The sequence below is a fragment of the Melopsittacus undulatus genome, chromosome 7 (assembly GCF_012275295.1).
Source record: "Melopsittacus undulatus isolate bMelUnd1 chromosome 7, bMelUnd1.mat.Z, whole genome shotgun sequence".
NCBI lineage: Eukaryota > Metazoa > Chordata > Aves > Psittaciformes > Psittaculidae > Melopsittacus > Melopsittacus undulatus.
In genome coordinates, this window is record NC_047533.1 from 9,912,188 (window position 1) to 9,927,309 (window position 15,122).

General features: G+C 36.4%; 1 protein-coding gene across 5 annotated transcripts in view; it reads left to right on the forward strand.

Annotated features, from left to right (window-relative positions):
- Positions 1 to 15,122, forward strand: part of RGS12 (regulator of G protein signaling 12) — an 89,262-nt gene that overhangs the window by 40,542 nt on the left and 33,598 nt on the right. For all 5 annotated transcript variants that reach the window (XM_005148514.4, XM_031048369.2, XM_031048370.2 and 2 more), the window contains 2 exons: positions 3,991 to 4,012; positions 11,847 to 12,016. In XM_005148514.4, the coding sequence (XP_005148571.1) occupies positions 3,991 to 4,012; positions 11,847 to 12,016 (192 nt within the window). The remainder of the gene's footprint in view (positions 1 to 3,990; positions 4,013 to 11,846; positions 12,017 to 15,122) is intronic.

The following is a 15,122-nucleotide window of genomic DNA, read 5'->3' on the forward strand; positions in this document are numbered from 1 at the left end:
AAAGGTCATTTTGAATCCCTTTTTCTCTGTATCTTCTTGGATGTCCAGGAAATAAATAGGTGTTTCTGTTTAGTTTGTGATTCTGTCATTCTTAGGCTAATAGATTTTATTCCTCCACATCTCAGAAGGAGTTGGAAATAGATAAGCCTTTTTTGCCTCAGGAAGGCACTCGCCCACATTCGATTAGCACAGATGATTTCATGTTGCTTCATTTATTGCTAAGGCCTGGCATTTCCTAGTATGTGTCACCCCTCCCAGTGTCCGCATATTTCTCTTTGTTCTACTCAAGTACTTGAGCATGACTTTGACTTGAATGACAAATCTTGAGGTGGAGAAAAAGGATATTTTTGTATTGTGTTATCTGGGCATTCTGCACACATGGATTTATTTGCTCTGTGTAATATCTGGGATATAGGTAGGGTATTTTCTGTTTTTTCTGTGTGCTGTTATTATGGCAGACTTTGACAGTACTTAGTTTCTTTCTTGGGACCTGATCTCTGTAAAATGGAGCTAAGTGGATTTTCTGGATAAGAGTTTCTGTCAACTGAAAGATGTCATCAGACTGGTTTTGTGCAGTGGGGTAAACATCTAGCAGGTTGTATACCATGAAAGCTGGAAGATACAGGCTGTTTCAACCTTATGAATTATTCTTCTTTATGTCCTATCTCCCTTTGTACCATGTTGTTGGTGCAAGATACTATGTTGTCTATTTCTATTCTGGAAGATGAATTAATGTACTCACAAAGTAGTTTTCTTCTTGCTAATTATTGTAAGCTAATACCTTTTCAGATTTGTTGCAAGCAGATTCTGAACACAACATCAAAAAACTCATGGGCCCTTCTGGTTTTTCCACCTACCAAAGAGATGATACAAAAATAAATTATCATGTTTTCTCTTAAACAGAACTTTATGTTATCTAATATATGCCGGTGCATTTGCCAGTTTACAGAGACCTGAGACATCTTTTATGATGTGTGATAACTGGGAAGCCACTGTTCAGCTTGCTGGCCCTGACACTGAGCTCCTCACTGGGATCACGATCTTGCCTTGAAGTCTGGAGGGAGAAAGTTGCATCCTCCAGTCTTGCAGGGGCTGTGTGTGTGCCTGTATGCCTCAGTTGCTAATCCAGCTAGATGAGCAAGCAAAGTTCCATTGAAGAGATACACTTGAAGACATTTTAGTCTTCCTAAACTAGGTTTATTTTTTAAATGTTGGTAATTTGTTACCATCAGACATCTACCATGGGCCCTTTCCTAAACCAATTTGGAAGTCAGGGTAATTTGAAGTATTAATTTCAGTACTTATCTGGTTGTGAAAGATTTGATCGTGGAATGCGATTAGATTTTATCTCTGGGTGATAGTTCACATGTACATTCATAAAGTGAATACATACATGTCCTGTCATTTGGAATGAAATACTAAAATACTTTTTCTGTAACATTCACATCAGCCCTAACTGTCATGGGGTCATACCCTGTCCTTTCTTATCTTTCAGAAATGGCTACACACAGGATCTGTTTAATTTCATAGCTTTTTAATACATATAGTTTTTAATAGATAGTTATTAGTATGTATGTGGTGTTAAATTTCATCGAATAATCAGACATTATATGTATAGTGGCTCAGATTTTATCCTGGAGAGCCTCCAGTGGTGGTTAAGCCGTGAGTACTGAAGAACAAAAACAGCCCCCAACACACAGTGAATTCTTAAAATGAGATCATCATAGTATTTTAAAAAATCTGGTCCTGCAACTTACACCTTTGGACAAATCTAGACAAGTTTCAGCTGAAGAGTTTAGAATAGAAACTGCTTTGTCTAATTATGAATTGCACACAGTTTCTGACAGGTTTATAGTTCTAAGATTTCTAAGTACTCACAAACATATTGTGAACATAATACTGTGAATTTTTACACAGTAATCACACTTTAGTTTCTAGCTGCTTTTGTTGAATTAAGTGGATTTAATTCAATTACATAGATGAATTTAAAGAAATGTTCTTAAATTATTCTGTGATCTACAGAAGTGTAGTATTTCAAATATCTAAATAGCACTGAAGTAGGTGGTTGATATTTTGATACTAATTTTTTCCTTCATATGGGTACTACATGAAAAAAGGTTTAAAAGTAATATTACTTAGACCTTGCGAGGAGAGATTTTAAGATGTTGATACATGTAATGTAATGCGTATTAGCTGGAGCATTTAACACAAACATGCAAACCCAACCCATGGTGTGTAGAAAGCTCACTGTATTAAGTGATGCCAAATGGATTGCGGTAAAACTGTATCTCATGTCCATAGAACTTAATTAAGCAGTACTATTAGTGTAGTGTTTGAGCTTTTCCATGAAATCACATCATTTTTCCTTTAAAAATGATACTTCACAATTGTTAACTTCCCAGGTTTTGAAAAATAGTAGTGTAACTTTTATTTTTACATCATGACAATCCTATTCTTTTTACTTCATAACTTTCAACAAGAATTATACTTGATGTTTGAATAGATTCATGCAAACTGCAAAAGTAAATGAACCTTCCTGAAATGTATATAGTTTGAAAGTATTTTTACTTTTTTTCTGTCTAATGTGCAAACTGATACTATTACTTGACTTTGAGTCATCCTTCTTTTCATTATTTGAGTAATGACATTGAGATTGTTTATTCATCAGCTTTTCTGTACAGTACGTGAATAAGAAATTGGAAACAATCACATTTATAATGCAGATTTCAGTAATGTAAATTAGATTTTCTAAATTACAAACATGAATTAAGTTACAGCTTCTGAATGCACAGTATGCTTACTAGACTTAGGTGCAAAGTAGAAGTAGGAAGATGTCCAAAGCCTCACTGAAGAATGGTACCCAAACCAGAAACACTTTTTTGATACCTGAAACAGTGCTATTAAAAACAGTGAGAGGCCTGAATACACTTCTGAATACATTAATATGCTTCACAGATTCAGAAACATTTATTTTTGTGTAGTTAAAGAAGAAGAGCCATCATTTTTTTAATCTTACCCATGAAAGATGTGTGTTCAGATGAACAATTAGTGTGAGACAGATGATGTCAATAGAGACTAATTTAGACTTGCATTAAATAGATCTGCTGCTGTGAACGGTGAGGACTCAACAGTTTATAATGTGTGATGTTCTTCAGATAGTGTTAACAACAGTGCGAGATCTTGCAGTGAAATAGAAAATAGCAATTTTTAATAGCCATTAGAAATCAATCCAAGAATGAGCTGTCCTTCCAGTCTTTCACTCAGCTGACTGTCAAGGTATAAACACTGGGGTACATGTTTGGGAAGTGGTCACCTATATGGTGGTGTAGAAATACTAGCTGCCTGGTGGTATTTTGTGATCAAAGATGAAAATTTTAGGGCAGATAAGCACATAACCTTTTGCATGTCACTAGGACATTATTTGTCCTTGAAAATCTGATGTACTAGTAGAGGAGGTGGGGAGCTCTTGCCTAGCTTATTGGAAACACTCTTAACATCTTTCTGGCTCTGTGGAAGTCAGAAATGATCAGTAGGGCAAGTTTTCAGAGTCACCTGACTGACAAAATATTGAATTTTAGTTTTGATTCCCATCTGCAGCAAAATAAAGTTAATGAGGTGTTTTCATTTTAAGTCTTTGCAGGTCAGTTTTAAGATACCCGCTTTGTCACATACGCCAACTGATTGACTCTATTCATCTAAGAAGGACTGCTGGAAGCAGTGTGGCTATTCACAGCAGGAAGTACTTTGTGCAATAAATACTAGTGAGATCAAATTCCAGGACAGTGGTTAAAAGGCCTGGGATGAATTTCATGGTTGGGAGGAAACACCTATGACAAAGTAACAGCTGGTTTCTTTAGATTTTCCTCTCTTGTGTTGTCTGTTGTTAATAAGATGATAAAAGTGGCTAACATTTCAAATGCTATGTGAAGCTCAGAGATTTCTAATACCATGAAACTTAAGTAACACTTATTTTTCTCTTTCTTATTGCAGTCAGCAACTGTTTCTGATGGAGGTAAGCTGAAGCTTATTTTTACTTTTATAATGAAAAAAACGATTTTCAACATTAAACAGTACAATATATGGTACATAAGGTGACATATTACAAGACAGTTGTCCAAAGTGGTGCAGAACTCTGTGCCTTCTTTGGGAATTGTGCTAATGAAAATACTGCAGGATTGTGTTCACATCCTTTCACTGATTTATTCGCATAATTTTTTGGTGGCACATCTCTATATGCATGTTTTTATTGTAACTAGGCTTCTTCATTTATACTAATAAAGAGGTAGACTATTGTATAATAGGATGGTAGATAGAATCTTGGTCTCTATTTTATTGCCCTTTACATATACTGTTTGCTTTTGAAGAGATAATGCTCTAGCTCCTAAGTTATAAGCTGTATTGGTGCATGTTATGAGGTTGAAATTTCTTTGCAGAGTGATGCATTTTGAGAAGGGGGTAAGTAATTTGATACTTGGAAAATCCCAGTATGGAGGTTTTGCAGTTCTGGTGTACTTCTAAATAAACACCTCTTTATGTCACCTAACCTTGTTTGTTTTGATTTTCACATGGCTTTATAAAGGACATTCACTCTTTGTTAAACATTAGAAGATGATTTCTCTGAACCTTTGAAGTTAATTGAAACAGTTAAGTATGCTTCCTTAATGGAATAAAGGAATCTGTTTAGGGTATACAGGAGATGGCTTTTCTCACTTTTCTTGCTTGGCAGGAGCTGGTTTACTAGATCCTGCAGAGAAACTCACATACATATTTTTATGTTTGCTATTCTTCCACAACAGTACAAGACAGTTTTATGGTATAAAAAGGGGACAATCTGTGTTGCCCCAGTGCAACGAAATTGATGAAATATTTTGAAAGGTAAAGATAATTTTTTTCTATGTAAATGCAAAATTAGAAATACTATTCACAAAACTCCATTGTGCCCTAATTTCTGATTCCTTGCAAAACTTAAACTACAAAACCTGTAGTTTTTACTGACTTATTTTCAGTTCTTCCAATACAAGTTTTGTAGGTCATTCCAATTCCATTTCCATGTTTTCACAATAAATTTTATAGTTTTGTGAAGTAATGAATCTGAAGGCCATGCAGGTTACAGAGGTGAAAGAACAGGCAATAAATTATATGCATTTTTCTGCTGAGTTGTATGACCTATTTTGTCAGCTAGTATTGAAGGTTTAACATGGACTCTCTCTTCATTGTTAAATGCTATAAAATAGGGGGGGTGTAATTTGTATAAAAAGTGGTAGTTGAACTATACTGAGTAATATTAAATCAATGCTTAAGTACCTAGAAAGTGGATTTGCAAAATAAGAACCAGAGAGACTGCAACCTGGGAAAGTGAAATGAAATAAAATCCTTACTAGTTTCACTTCAAGCTGCATTGAGTGAAAAGCTCTGTTTAATTTCTGAATTACATTTTCAGGCTTTCACTTTTATTGAATATGTCACAGCACTGAATTTGTTTCAATCTTCTCTAATCTCACTAATTCATTAGTGGATCCACAGATTTACATGTGTTAGGGCATGTCTAGATTAGAGAAATTTTCACTAGTGCAACTATTAGTATAGTAGTCCATAATTTCCTTCCTAGACTAAATGCTAATGTTAGTATTTGTGCATATAGAATCATAGAGTGGTTTAGGTTAGAAAGGACCTTAAGGTCCTCTTGTTCTAACCTCCTGCCATTGACAGGGACATCTTCCAATTGACGAGGTTGCTCAAGGCCCTTGAACATTGGCAGGGATGGAGCAGCCACAACTTACTGAGCAACCTATTCCAGTGCCTCACCACTGTCACAGTAAAGAATTTCTTCCTCACCCCTAACCTCAACTTCCCCTGTTTAGACCCATCACTCCTTGTCCTATCACTACAGCCCCTGGTGAGTCCCTCTCCAGCATCCTTGTAGGCCCACTTCAGATACTGTAAGGCTGATACATAACTAGGTACTAGAAATCCTGTTGTTAAGCTTTAGTCTGGGAAGGGAAATTTATGCATAAAAAGTAATTATTGTGTGTACATCCCTTCAGTATAATAGGAGGCATGACAGCTCCCTGTACATTTTATTTTGAAGGTCAATAAAGCTTCATGACATATGGCTTTTATTTCATTAGAGCCAGGCACTGGGAACCATCTACCTCTTGATGCATTTACTTTACATGTAATTCAGTTTGCGCAAGCATGGGATGCCAAAACTGTTTGCTTGGGCTTTGCAAGATAGGTAACATGTAAAAGATACAGATTCTTGAACTAGTGTTGTTTCCAGAGATGCTGACCAGTAGCAACTCTTAACTGTAACTGATTTGCTTAATGAATTGCAGAAAGTCAGAATGCAAGCTGTGATACTGTTTAGGTGCAGGATAACTGCTATGGATCAATTAATCTGCAGCACCTGTGCTCCAGAATCACAGAAACCATTTTCTGTTACTAAACAACTTCTGATTAGTTGATTTCTCCTACTTCCCATTTTGGAAGCTGTCCATTCCTGCTCCTGTGGTAATAGTGAGTGCATACACAGCATGCAGGCTGTGGCTGTGTGGCTGATGTTTTGAGCACTGTGCCATCTAAATCATCACAGGGATGGTCAGTAGTCCCCAGTTAATGTCTGACTTTGGCTATTGATAACTAGATGGCACTTTATCTTGCCCGGATGGCACCTTTACATTGATCCTAAGGGGAAACCTTAAGGTCAAAGGACATATGATAGAACTATTTGATTGTTCATATCCCAGATAGACATGTGGCGAGGTATTTGAGCTACTGAGAATTTCTAAGTCTGCTCTTACCTGCTATTCCCTACAGAGATCAGTTCCACAATGCTGATCTATTATTTCCAAATGCTTAAGCAGAACAGACACATTACAAAATGTGTCTTTTTCTGAAGATACTACTTTGCTGTAGTTTCTGCTGCTTTTGTTTTTAATGTTCATCACCTGGAAGGAATTTTCATAAGGAAAAGCTTTAAGATTTTTTTTTTAAAGGAATCTGATGTTTACAATAATAAATAATGTAAAACTCTATTCTGAAAAGTAATTCGAGAAGGTAGAGCAAATACGCACAATGAAGCCCAAAATAAAATAAAACACTGTTTATACTTTTGTACACTACAAATACAGGATTGTATCCTCCAACAGGTATATGACTTATTTGTCAGTTATGTTGTCAGCACATGCTTGTGTAGCTGTGTTCCACCGTAACATAAATAATTCAAGTTCCTTTAGCAGCAGTGGCAAAAGGTCTTTTCTTTAAATTATTCATGTAGCATTTTATAATGCTTTGTGTTAAGTATACTATTGCTTTCTTCTGCTTGAAGCCATGAGGGTAAAGAATCAATTTGTTTAGAATGGTGTTAGAGGCTACCAGGAATTGCTGAAGGGGAATGCATGAACTTCCCTTATCCCAAAGTTGCAGAGGAGCGATGAGCCGTACAATAAGGCTAATCTGCACCCAATGGGTTCCGGGACGTTACAGCTGAACTTGGTATGGATTCAGAAAGATGGCTTTCAGTGAATGCCTTGAAGTATTTGATTAAGTGGCACCACAGTGGTTCTTATCAGCTTTATCCAGGTAATGTATTGAGTGATTAACTGGATTATCTTAATTATACGAATGTACACGTTCTCATGATTACAAGCAAGACGTGTAACTTCTCACAATAATAAAAGGTCTTAGAGGGTTGAAAAAATATATGGATATTATAAACAAATCCATACAAAAATATCCTTAATCCTTATATCCTTAATCTAATATTTGGACTTGCTTCTTCATATGATTTAAATAAAAACCTTCAGATCCATCTTATCCTGAATATTTTCAAGAATTTAGTTGATTAAATGCCTACATTTTCTTACCTAGTGCTATTTTTGTAAAATAAAGGTAATAATTTATGCACTGAATACGTAAATACAAAATGTGTAAAATATGGGGTTTTGAGGATTTTTATGCAGCATTCTGCATCAATTCTGTATTTGAAGAAGGCAATAAATTAAATCAAATAAGTTAGCACAGAAAGTAGTACTTCCTTGCTAGGTGTGGTGGTTCTCAAACAGAAGAGATATAAATTTAGGTCCCTGGGATTTGGGATGCTTGAGTATGGAGACTCCTTTTACACGTGTTGTAAGATCAGTTGGTGCTTCTCCACAGCAAAGAGAAAGAAAGGCAGGCATTAGGAAACTTCCCAACACTGCCAAGTTGTCCATGCACTTAAGCTGGGATTTTTACAGTAAACTTCTCTGGCATCCTGTGGTTCCTGATAGCTGTTTTTCTCTTTTTAAATGCTTTACAAGAAGCAGGAGGTCGCTTTGCACAGCAGCCTTGTGGTTAGAACGTTTGCATGTGAGAATCAGAGCTCTTAGCTTCCTCTAATGATTATCACAGTGCTCATTAGACAAAATATGTGACTCGGTTGGAAAGTTTCTCCTTTCCTGCTTTCCAAGGTGGGCTGTGTATAGGGTTAGGGTTAGGAATGCGGGAGTTGTTGAGAGTCAGGAAACCTGATACTGAAGTCTTACACTGGAAACATTCCTCTGCAAGAGGAGTGGAGCAGGAGTTACAGCTTATACAGTCTTCATTTAAGCATAAATTAGATAAATTTTGTATTAGTGTTATAGTTGGTGAGTTTTTCTTCCTATCTGACGTTTCTTTTTCTCAGATTCTAACTGGTGTACCTGCACTAGGTTTAATTGCAACAGTTATCTGTGTCATAAAAGAAACTAGGATAACTAAGCCTTTCCTGGGAAACAACCTTTTTCTGCATTGTTTTCAGGTTGACAGGTACCCCAGCAGAAATCTGTACAGATTTTAAAAGCAAACTGATCGCATTTTTGCTTAAAGGGGAAACAAAGTAGTGTCAGGGTTAAGTATGAACTTGAACAGCTCTTTCTGAAAAAATCTGAATTAGCTGAATAAAATTCACCCAAGCAGAGACAATTTACTGTGAATGAGTAATCCTTTAATGCTGCCGTAACACACTGGGAAGACCTGTGCTGGTAGCTCTCAAAATTGTCGAAAATGTAGCCTGATTTTGGTTCATTTGTTTTCATGGGATCTCCATAGTGGGCAGCGTAACAGAGGAATAAGAACCCAAGGTAGTTAAGAGCAAGTGTAACTCTGACAAGCTAGAGAGCAAGCAGCTGCTGGCAGTTAAAGGTAGTTAGCAGTCACCCACTGGTGTCAACACTCAGACTGTAATTGCAGTTTGGCCTTCCTGCCTGCCATAGGGAAATTGAACAGCCACCACTGGGAAGGAGAAAGGCAAAGTTGACCTGTTAATGACTGCTGGGCATACAACTGTTTTGAAATCCCTTCTGAGTCCTAAGGTGCTGTCACTTGTGGATTTACAATTGACCACTTTGTGTGGCTACTCCCTAATTTCCCTGTCAGCCAAGTAGGTTTAAATGGTTTGGGTTGTGGGATGAGTTTACCTCTCATTTTGCCTGAGAGGAACTAGGAAATGTTCATCATTCATCATTGGAGAACACTTGGGATTGAACCCTCTAGGAGTGAAGCAGTATCTGAAACTGTTACAGATCTATCAAGAAGTTGGTGTCTATTTATATCCTGGACTGTAAAATAAAATGTATCCCCCTGCAGAGTTAACGCAAAATACTTCAGATTATAAATTTAGATATCATTCTCTTCAGATTCACATTAACTTCTTTCACAATAGTTTCACTGTGGTGACAGGTATTCTCTAATGAAGCTGAGAGTTGATTTGGTTATAGTCTTTCATATGTGTTAAAGGAAAAAGTATTTGCTATAAGAAAATTCGGCATTATTTGCCAAGTGCTTTTAATTAGTTTGAATTTATATGATAATCAGGCAAAGAAAAATGTTTATAAACCTTATGTGTTATTATGGTCCTGAAATGTTAATCATTATTGAAACTACAAAGTTACGTTTTCATTCTTCCCTAGTCTAATTCTGTATCTTTGTCTTAAACAACAGCTTTGCTCATAGAAATTCTCAGTAGCTGACTCTTACATCTTAGTAAATATTTCCGAGCTATGGGATAAATTTAAAAATGAAACTTTAAAACTTTCTTTTTTAAAAAATATCTTATTTTTACAACTATTTTATAACTTTTTTTCTAATCTTATATCTTTGAATGGTCCATTCATCAAAATTTATACTTCCAGGGAGGTATACAAAACATTCTATGCAGTAATGCTTTGTAACACAGAAATTGGAAATGCAAAGTGCTTTGAATATATATGTATGTAACTATATATATATATATATGTAAGAAAATGAGATCTCAGGAGGTTTTATAAAGTAGTAATTTTGGTGAAATTACTCCTTGCTTTAGTTAGTCCAGGTAATTAACTGAGGGAGATAAATACCAATAAAAAATGCCCCTGTGAAGAACAGGCCATTTCTTACTGGTTGTGAATTCAGCTTTCTCAATCAGTTTACATTTATAGCGAGCTATACATTTGCTTTTCCATTTGGCATAGAACAACTGAAGATACCACCTATTTTACTTGAACATGTTATTTTCTCACATCAATTACTACTAATTTTTCAAATAATTTAATGTCTGCATTTTTTTACCCCATCATCACAGAATCGCATCCAGTTTGGCATCTCTCTAGTGCAACCTCTCCTGCTCCAAGCAGGGTCCATTAGGAGATCAAAACATAGAATCATAGAATGGTTAGGGTTGGAAAGGACCTTAAGATCATCTAGTTTCAACCCGCCTGCCATGGGCAGTGACACCTCACACTAAACCATATCACCCCATGCTCTGTCCAACCTGGCCTTGAACACCACCAGGGGTGGAACATTCACAGCTTCCCTGGACAGCCCATTCCAGTGCCTCACCACCCTTACAGTAGATAGCTCAGGGCTTTATTTAATTGTGTCTTCACAATTAATTAAACCTCAGTTTACCTCTGTGTACAACTATAGCAGTTTTATACTTGTGTTTACTGAGAGATGGGGTGAATGGTGGTTTGTAAAAGGTCATGCAACAAACAAGTAGCAAATTTGTGAATAGGAGCCTGTTATCTACAGATCCTTCTGCTTATAGCAGCCATTTCTTTCACTTTTGCCCTTTCATGAGCAGGTGGTCACTTTAAGAATATTGTTGTACATATTCTGTCTGTTAGTATGTGATAAAGACGATCTTGGGTTAACACTTGAAATTATTAGTTGGGCTGCTGCACAAGGTTGTCTTTTCCTGAATTTTCTGTGAGTTCTTGTTAATTTGTTTTCAGAATACAAACAGCACTTCTGTTTTTGTCAAGATCTAAAGAATCTGGTTGTTTCTCAGCTTCCAGCCCCTAGATCATTGCACTATATTAACTTGGGTCTGGAAGGGAGTCACAGATTCCAATTTTTATCAAAAACCACAATAAATTGATGCATGTACTTGCTGTGGATGAGGAAGACAGCTATTACGTAGTGTCCTTTTCCATAGATGACTTTTCCTAAATTTTCAGGATTTAACAGAAGTCTTTCATTTCCATGAAAAACTTCAGAGTTCCTGTTTAAGGGAAGGTCTACCTTCCTTGGTGCAGTCCACAGGGTGAGGAATGTAAGCACAAAATTTTGTCTAAAATACTTTATTTTGCGAAGCAAGAAGAAAAGATCTCCTTTTGTGCCTGCCCCTTTTGTTTCTGGCAGAGGGTTGCTTTGAAGACACTCATTTTCTTTGCAGTGGAACAGACGAAAATTCAGAGATGTTTGGGGTTGTTTTTTCTATGCTGATGCTCCTAATAAAAAAGCACTACTGTGAGCTTGAGCAGGAGGTGTAATAAATCCAGTAAACAATGCTGAAGAGTAAAAGTGAGTAATCCTTTATTGACAGATTTGTTCATTCTTTCTAACAGAGCTGAATAGTACTGATCTAAAAGACTGCATCAGTGAAAACAGCCTCAGTAGCAATGCTAGTCTTCCCAGTGTACAGAGCTGTCGACGACTTCAAGAAAGAAGAGTTGCAAGCTGGGCTGTTTCATTTGAGCGTCTTCTTCAGGATCCTATTGGTGTTAAATATTTCTCGGTAAGTTCTGAGGGACTGTAAGATGCCTTTCAAAATATCTGATACTGCTGCGGTAATCTTCCTGTATTCTTTCTTCTTTCATGGCACCATCCTTACACAGGACAAGAGATTCATCCTTGCATAGTTGTTATCTGAGCATGTTTCGAAGTTTGAACTTGTTCACAGTTAACTAAGAGTTCATAGCAATACACATATTGCCATATATTTCTGAATGGTGAAAGTCAGATGAAAATGGAAGCTATATTTTGCTTTGTACCTAAGCTGTTAGAAAGCTTCCCTGTTTTGTAACGCAATTACATTTTATTGTATTTGTATCTATAGCCTTTGTACAAAAAAAAAAAAAAAGGCAGCAGTTTCAGTAGTTTCCCAAGAATTGGCAATATATTCACATTTACCTACTGAAATGTCAGATGCCAGACAGGAGATGTTTTTCAGTGATACAGTTGCTTGTGTTACTGCAAAATGCTTTTAGAAATATTCTCTGGAAACAATTGTGGTAGCTAAAAGCATTGTTAAAGCTGCAGCTTGCAGGATAGTGCTGAGTATTAACAAAGTATAAATAAAGCTTCTTCACAGCACATTTATGAAGTTGTAAATACCATGATTGTTTTATATTGGGTGGCATGGTTTAGTGTGAGGTGTCCCTGCCCATAGGAGGGGGGTTGGAACTGGATGATCTTAAGGTCCTTTCCAACCCTAGCTATTCTATGATTCTATGATATGTAAGGAAATTAAGGTTCATATATTTTTGCGCAAATGTACTGAGAGTATATTGTGGGTCCCAAATGTGTCGCACAAGGACAGCCTGTCCTTGTGCGACACATTTGTACACAGAGAAATGTAAAGAAACCTGTGGTGTAGATGTAGAATACTGGAACCTGCAGTACTGCAGAAAGACTCCTTTACTTGATATAAAAGTATTACAATATAAAAATGATTAATAAGCAGACTTCCATCATTGCTGGCGTGTGGACCCAAAGAACACATTAACAGTGAACATCTGTTTGAGAAAACAGAGATGATGAAAGCAAATAATATGTCCTGGATATTATATTCCCTGTCTCTTCATTTTTCTTAGCAGAGTAGCCCAAGAATTATTAGTATTTTTGCTTAGATACTGAGATGTCTCATCAGACTGAAAGAAAAATTCCAATTCTGATCTGATGTTAGAGTCCATCTGAAAAATGATGTAGTTTGTGGCAGCAGTACTGAAAATTTAGTTGTCTTTTCTCATTACTTTTAAGCCATCAGTAAACTTATGTGCACTTTAGAAATAGCTGCAGTAATTTTTCAGTCCTATGAAAGTTCAAAACTTGTATTAAAAAATGAGAAATTAGCTAATATCATTTGATTAAATTTTCGTACTGAAAGGTTAAAGTTACATTTCTTTTCAGCAGAAGGCAACCTCAGATATTTGGGAAGTTTAACTTTTTTACCGTATTTTATTCTAACTAGATATTATAAACACTGCAAAAGTGCATGTGTTAAATACCCAATTTAAAGAACAGTTAGGGAATGTTGAAATTTATTGTGTGCATCGCCATTTTCTTAAGGCTGGGGGGAAATCCAGACCCATTGCTTAGAATCGCTTGCAACCTGACTATTGTGACACTGTGCAGTTACAGATTTCTGCCAATATTCAAGAACATTGAAGCATCAGCATTTAATTCACAATTGCATAGCAAGCATCTTGGTGCATTTGGGATTCAGCATAGGCCTTTCCTGAGGACAGCTTTGTCACAGAGCAGGAAATACTCTCTAAGAAGAAGAGATTTTGCATGTTTTGCAAATAGTCACATTTTGCATAATAGTTTGGTGATTAGAGCAGTCATCTGGGAAGTGAGAGACCTGATTGCAAGTTCCCTCCTCAAGTGGCTCAGAACAACATCTCCAGCTTCCCAGCCATGTGTGACAACTGCTAGGCTACTACATAATGTTCCAACAGGGGCACCACTCAGTCTTCTTGATGAAGCTGAATTGTACAGCCAGCTGTGCTCAAATCATGTGGCCTTAAAGAAAGCAAGCAGGAGATTGTAGTTTCATAGTGAAGGCGCTGAGTGAAGAGGTAGGCAGTTGAGTTCCAGTTCCTGTTCACTAATTTAATTCTCTTTTAATCTGTAATTTTATGCAAAATGAAGAAATGTCCTCTGACTACTCTGGGTTGTCTTTAATATGTTTGGTGTCTCAGGTTAGGTACATGAAGTACTTTTAGTTTAAATTGAGAGCTCGCTAGTAGATTTAAAACCTGGTGTTGTAGCTCCTTTGTTGCATTCTAATAGTTGGACTCCATGCAAATCTTAAAAGTATAAATTAAAATAAATTTTCAGTATTTTTGCAAAGATTCCCCTCACACTGCATTCTGAGACTTCCTTGGATGTGAAGGAAGCTTGAGTGATACCGGTGTGACACCTGAAACAAGGTCGTGCCTTGCAGGCTGACTTAAAATAATATTTCCAATAAAGCACTGACACCTAAAGCTCTGAAATACAAACAAGCTCTGTTCCAATTATATGAGTGCCTAGATAATATTTTTAGACAACTAAGTTGTAGTTTTTATGTCTTTACCTTCTTGCCCCCAGTGGTTAAAACACTTTCAAGAAACATATGATGAGAAAATATCATATTATACAGAACTGAACTGGGGCAGTTTGTGGTTATACAATTTTCCAGCTGAATGGAGTCCCGTATAAACGTCCTGATTATTGTGTTGTCCTGGGCATTGTGTACTTTTTTCCCCTCTAAGTGTATATTCTCCAAAGTGAACCCATGTAACCACATCAGCAAGCAGTGATGCAAGACTTTTTTGTAGTTGCCATGTGATGCAGAAAGATACTAATAAATACAGGATTGATTATGGGCACTGCTTGATAAACATCTACTCTATTTTACTAGCAGGACAGCTATTAAAGATAGCTGTTTTATAGTGTAATTTTGAAATGTTTTATAAGTTACTTAAATTTATATTAAAAGTTCATTCACTAGTTTGGGGGTTGGAACTAGATGATCTTAAGGTCCTTTCCAACCCTAACTATTCTATGATTCTATGATAGTTTATATACTATTTAACACAAAGTTTCAAACTTTGTCTTTATACTTGCAAATGAGA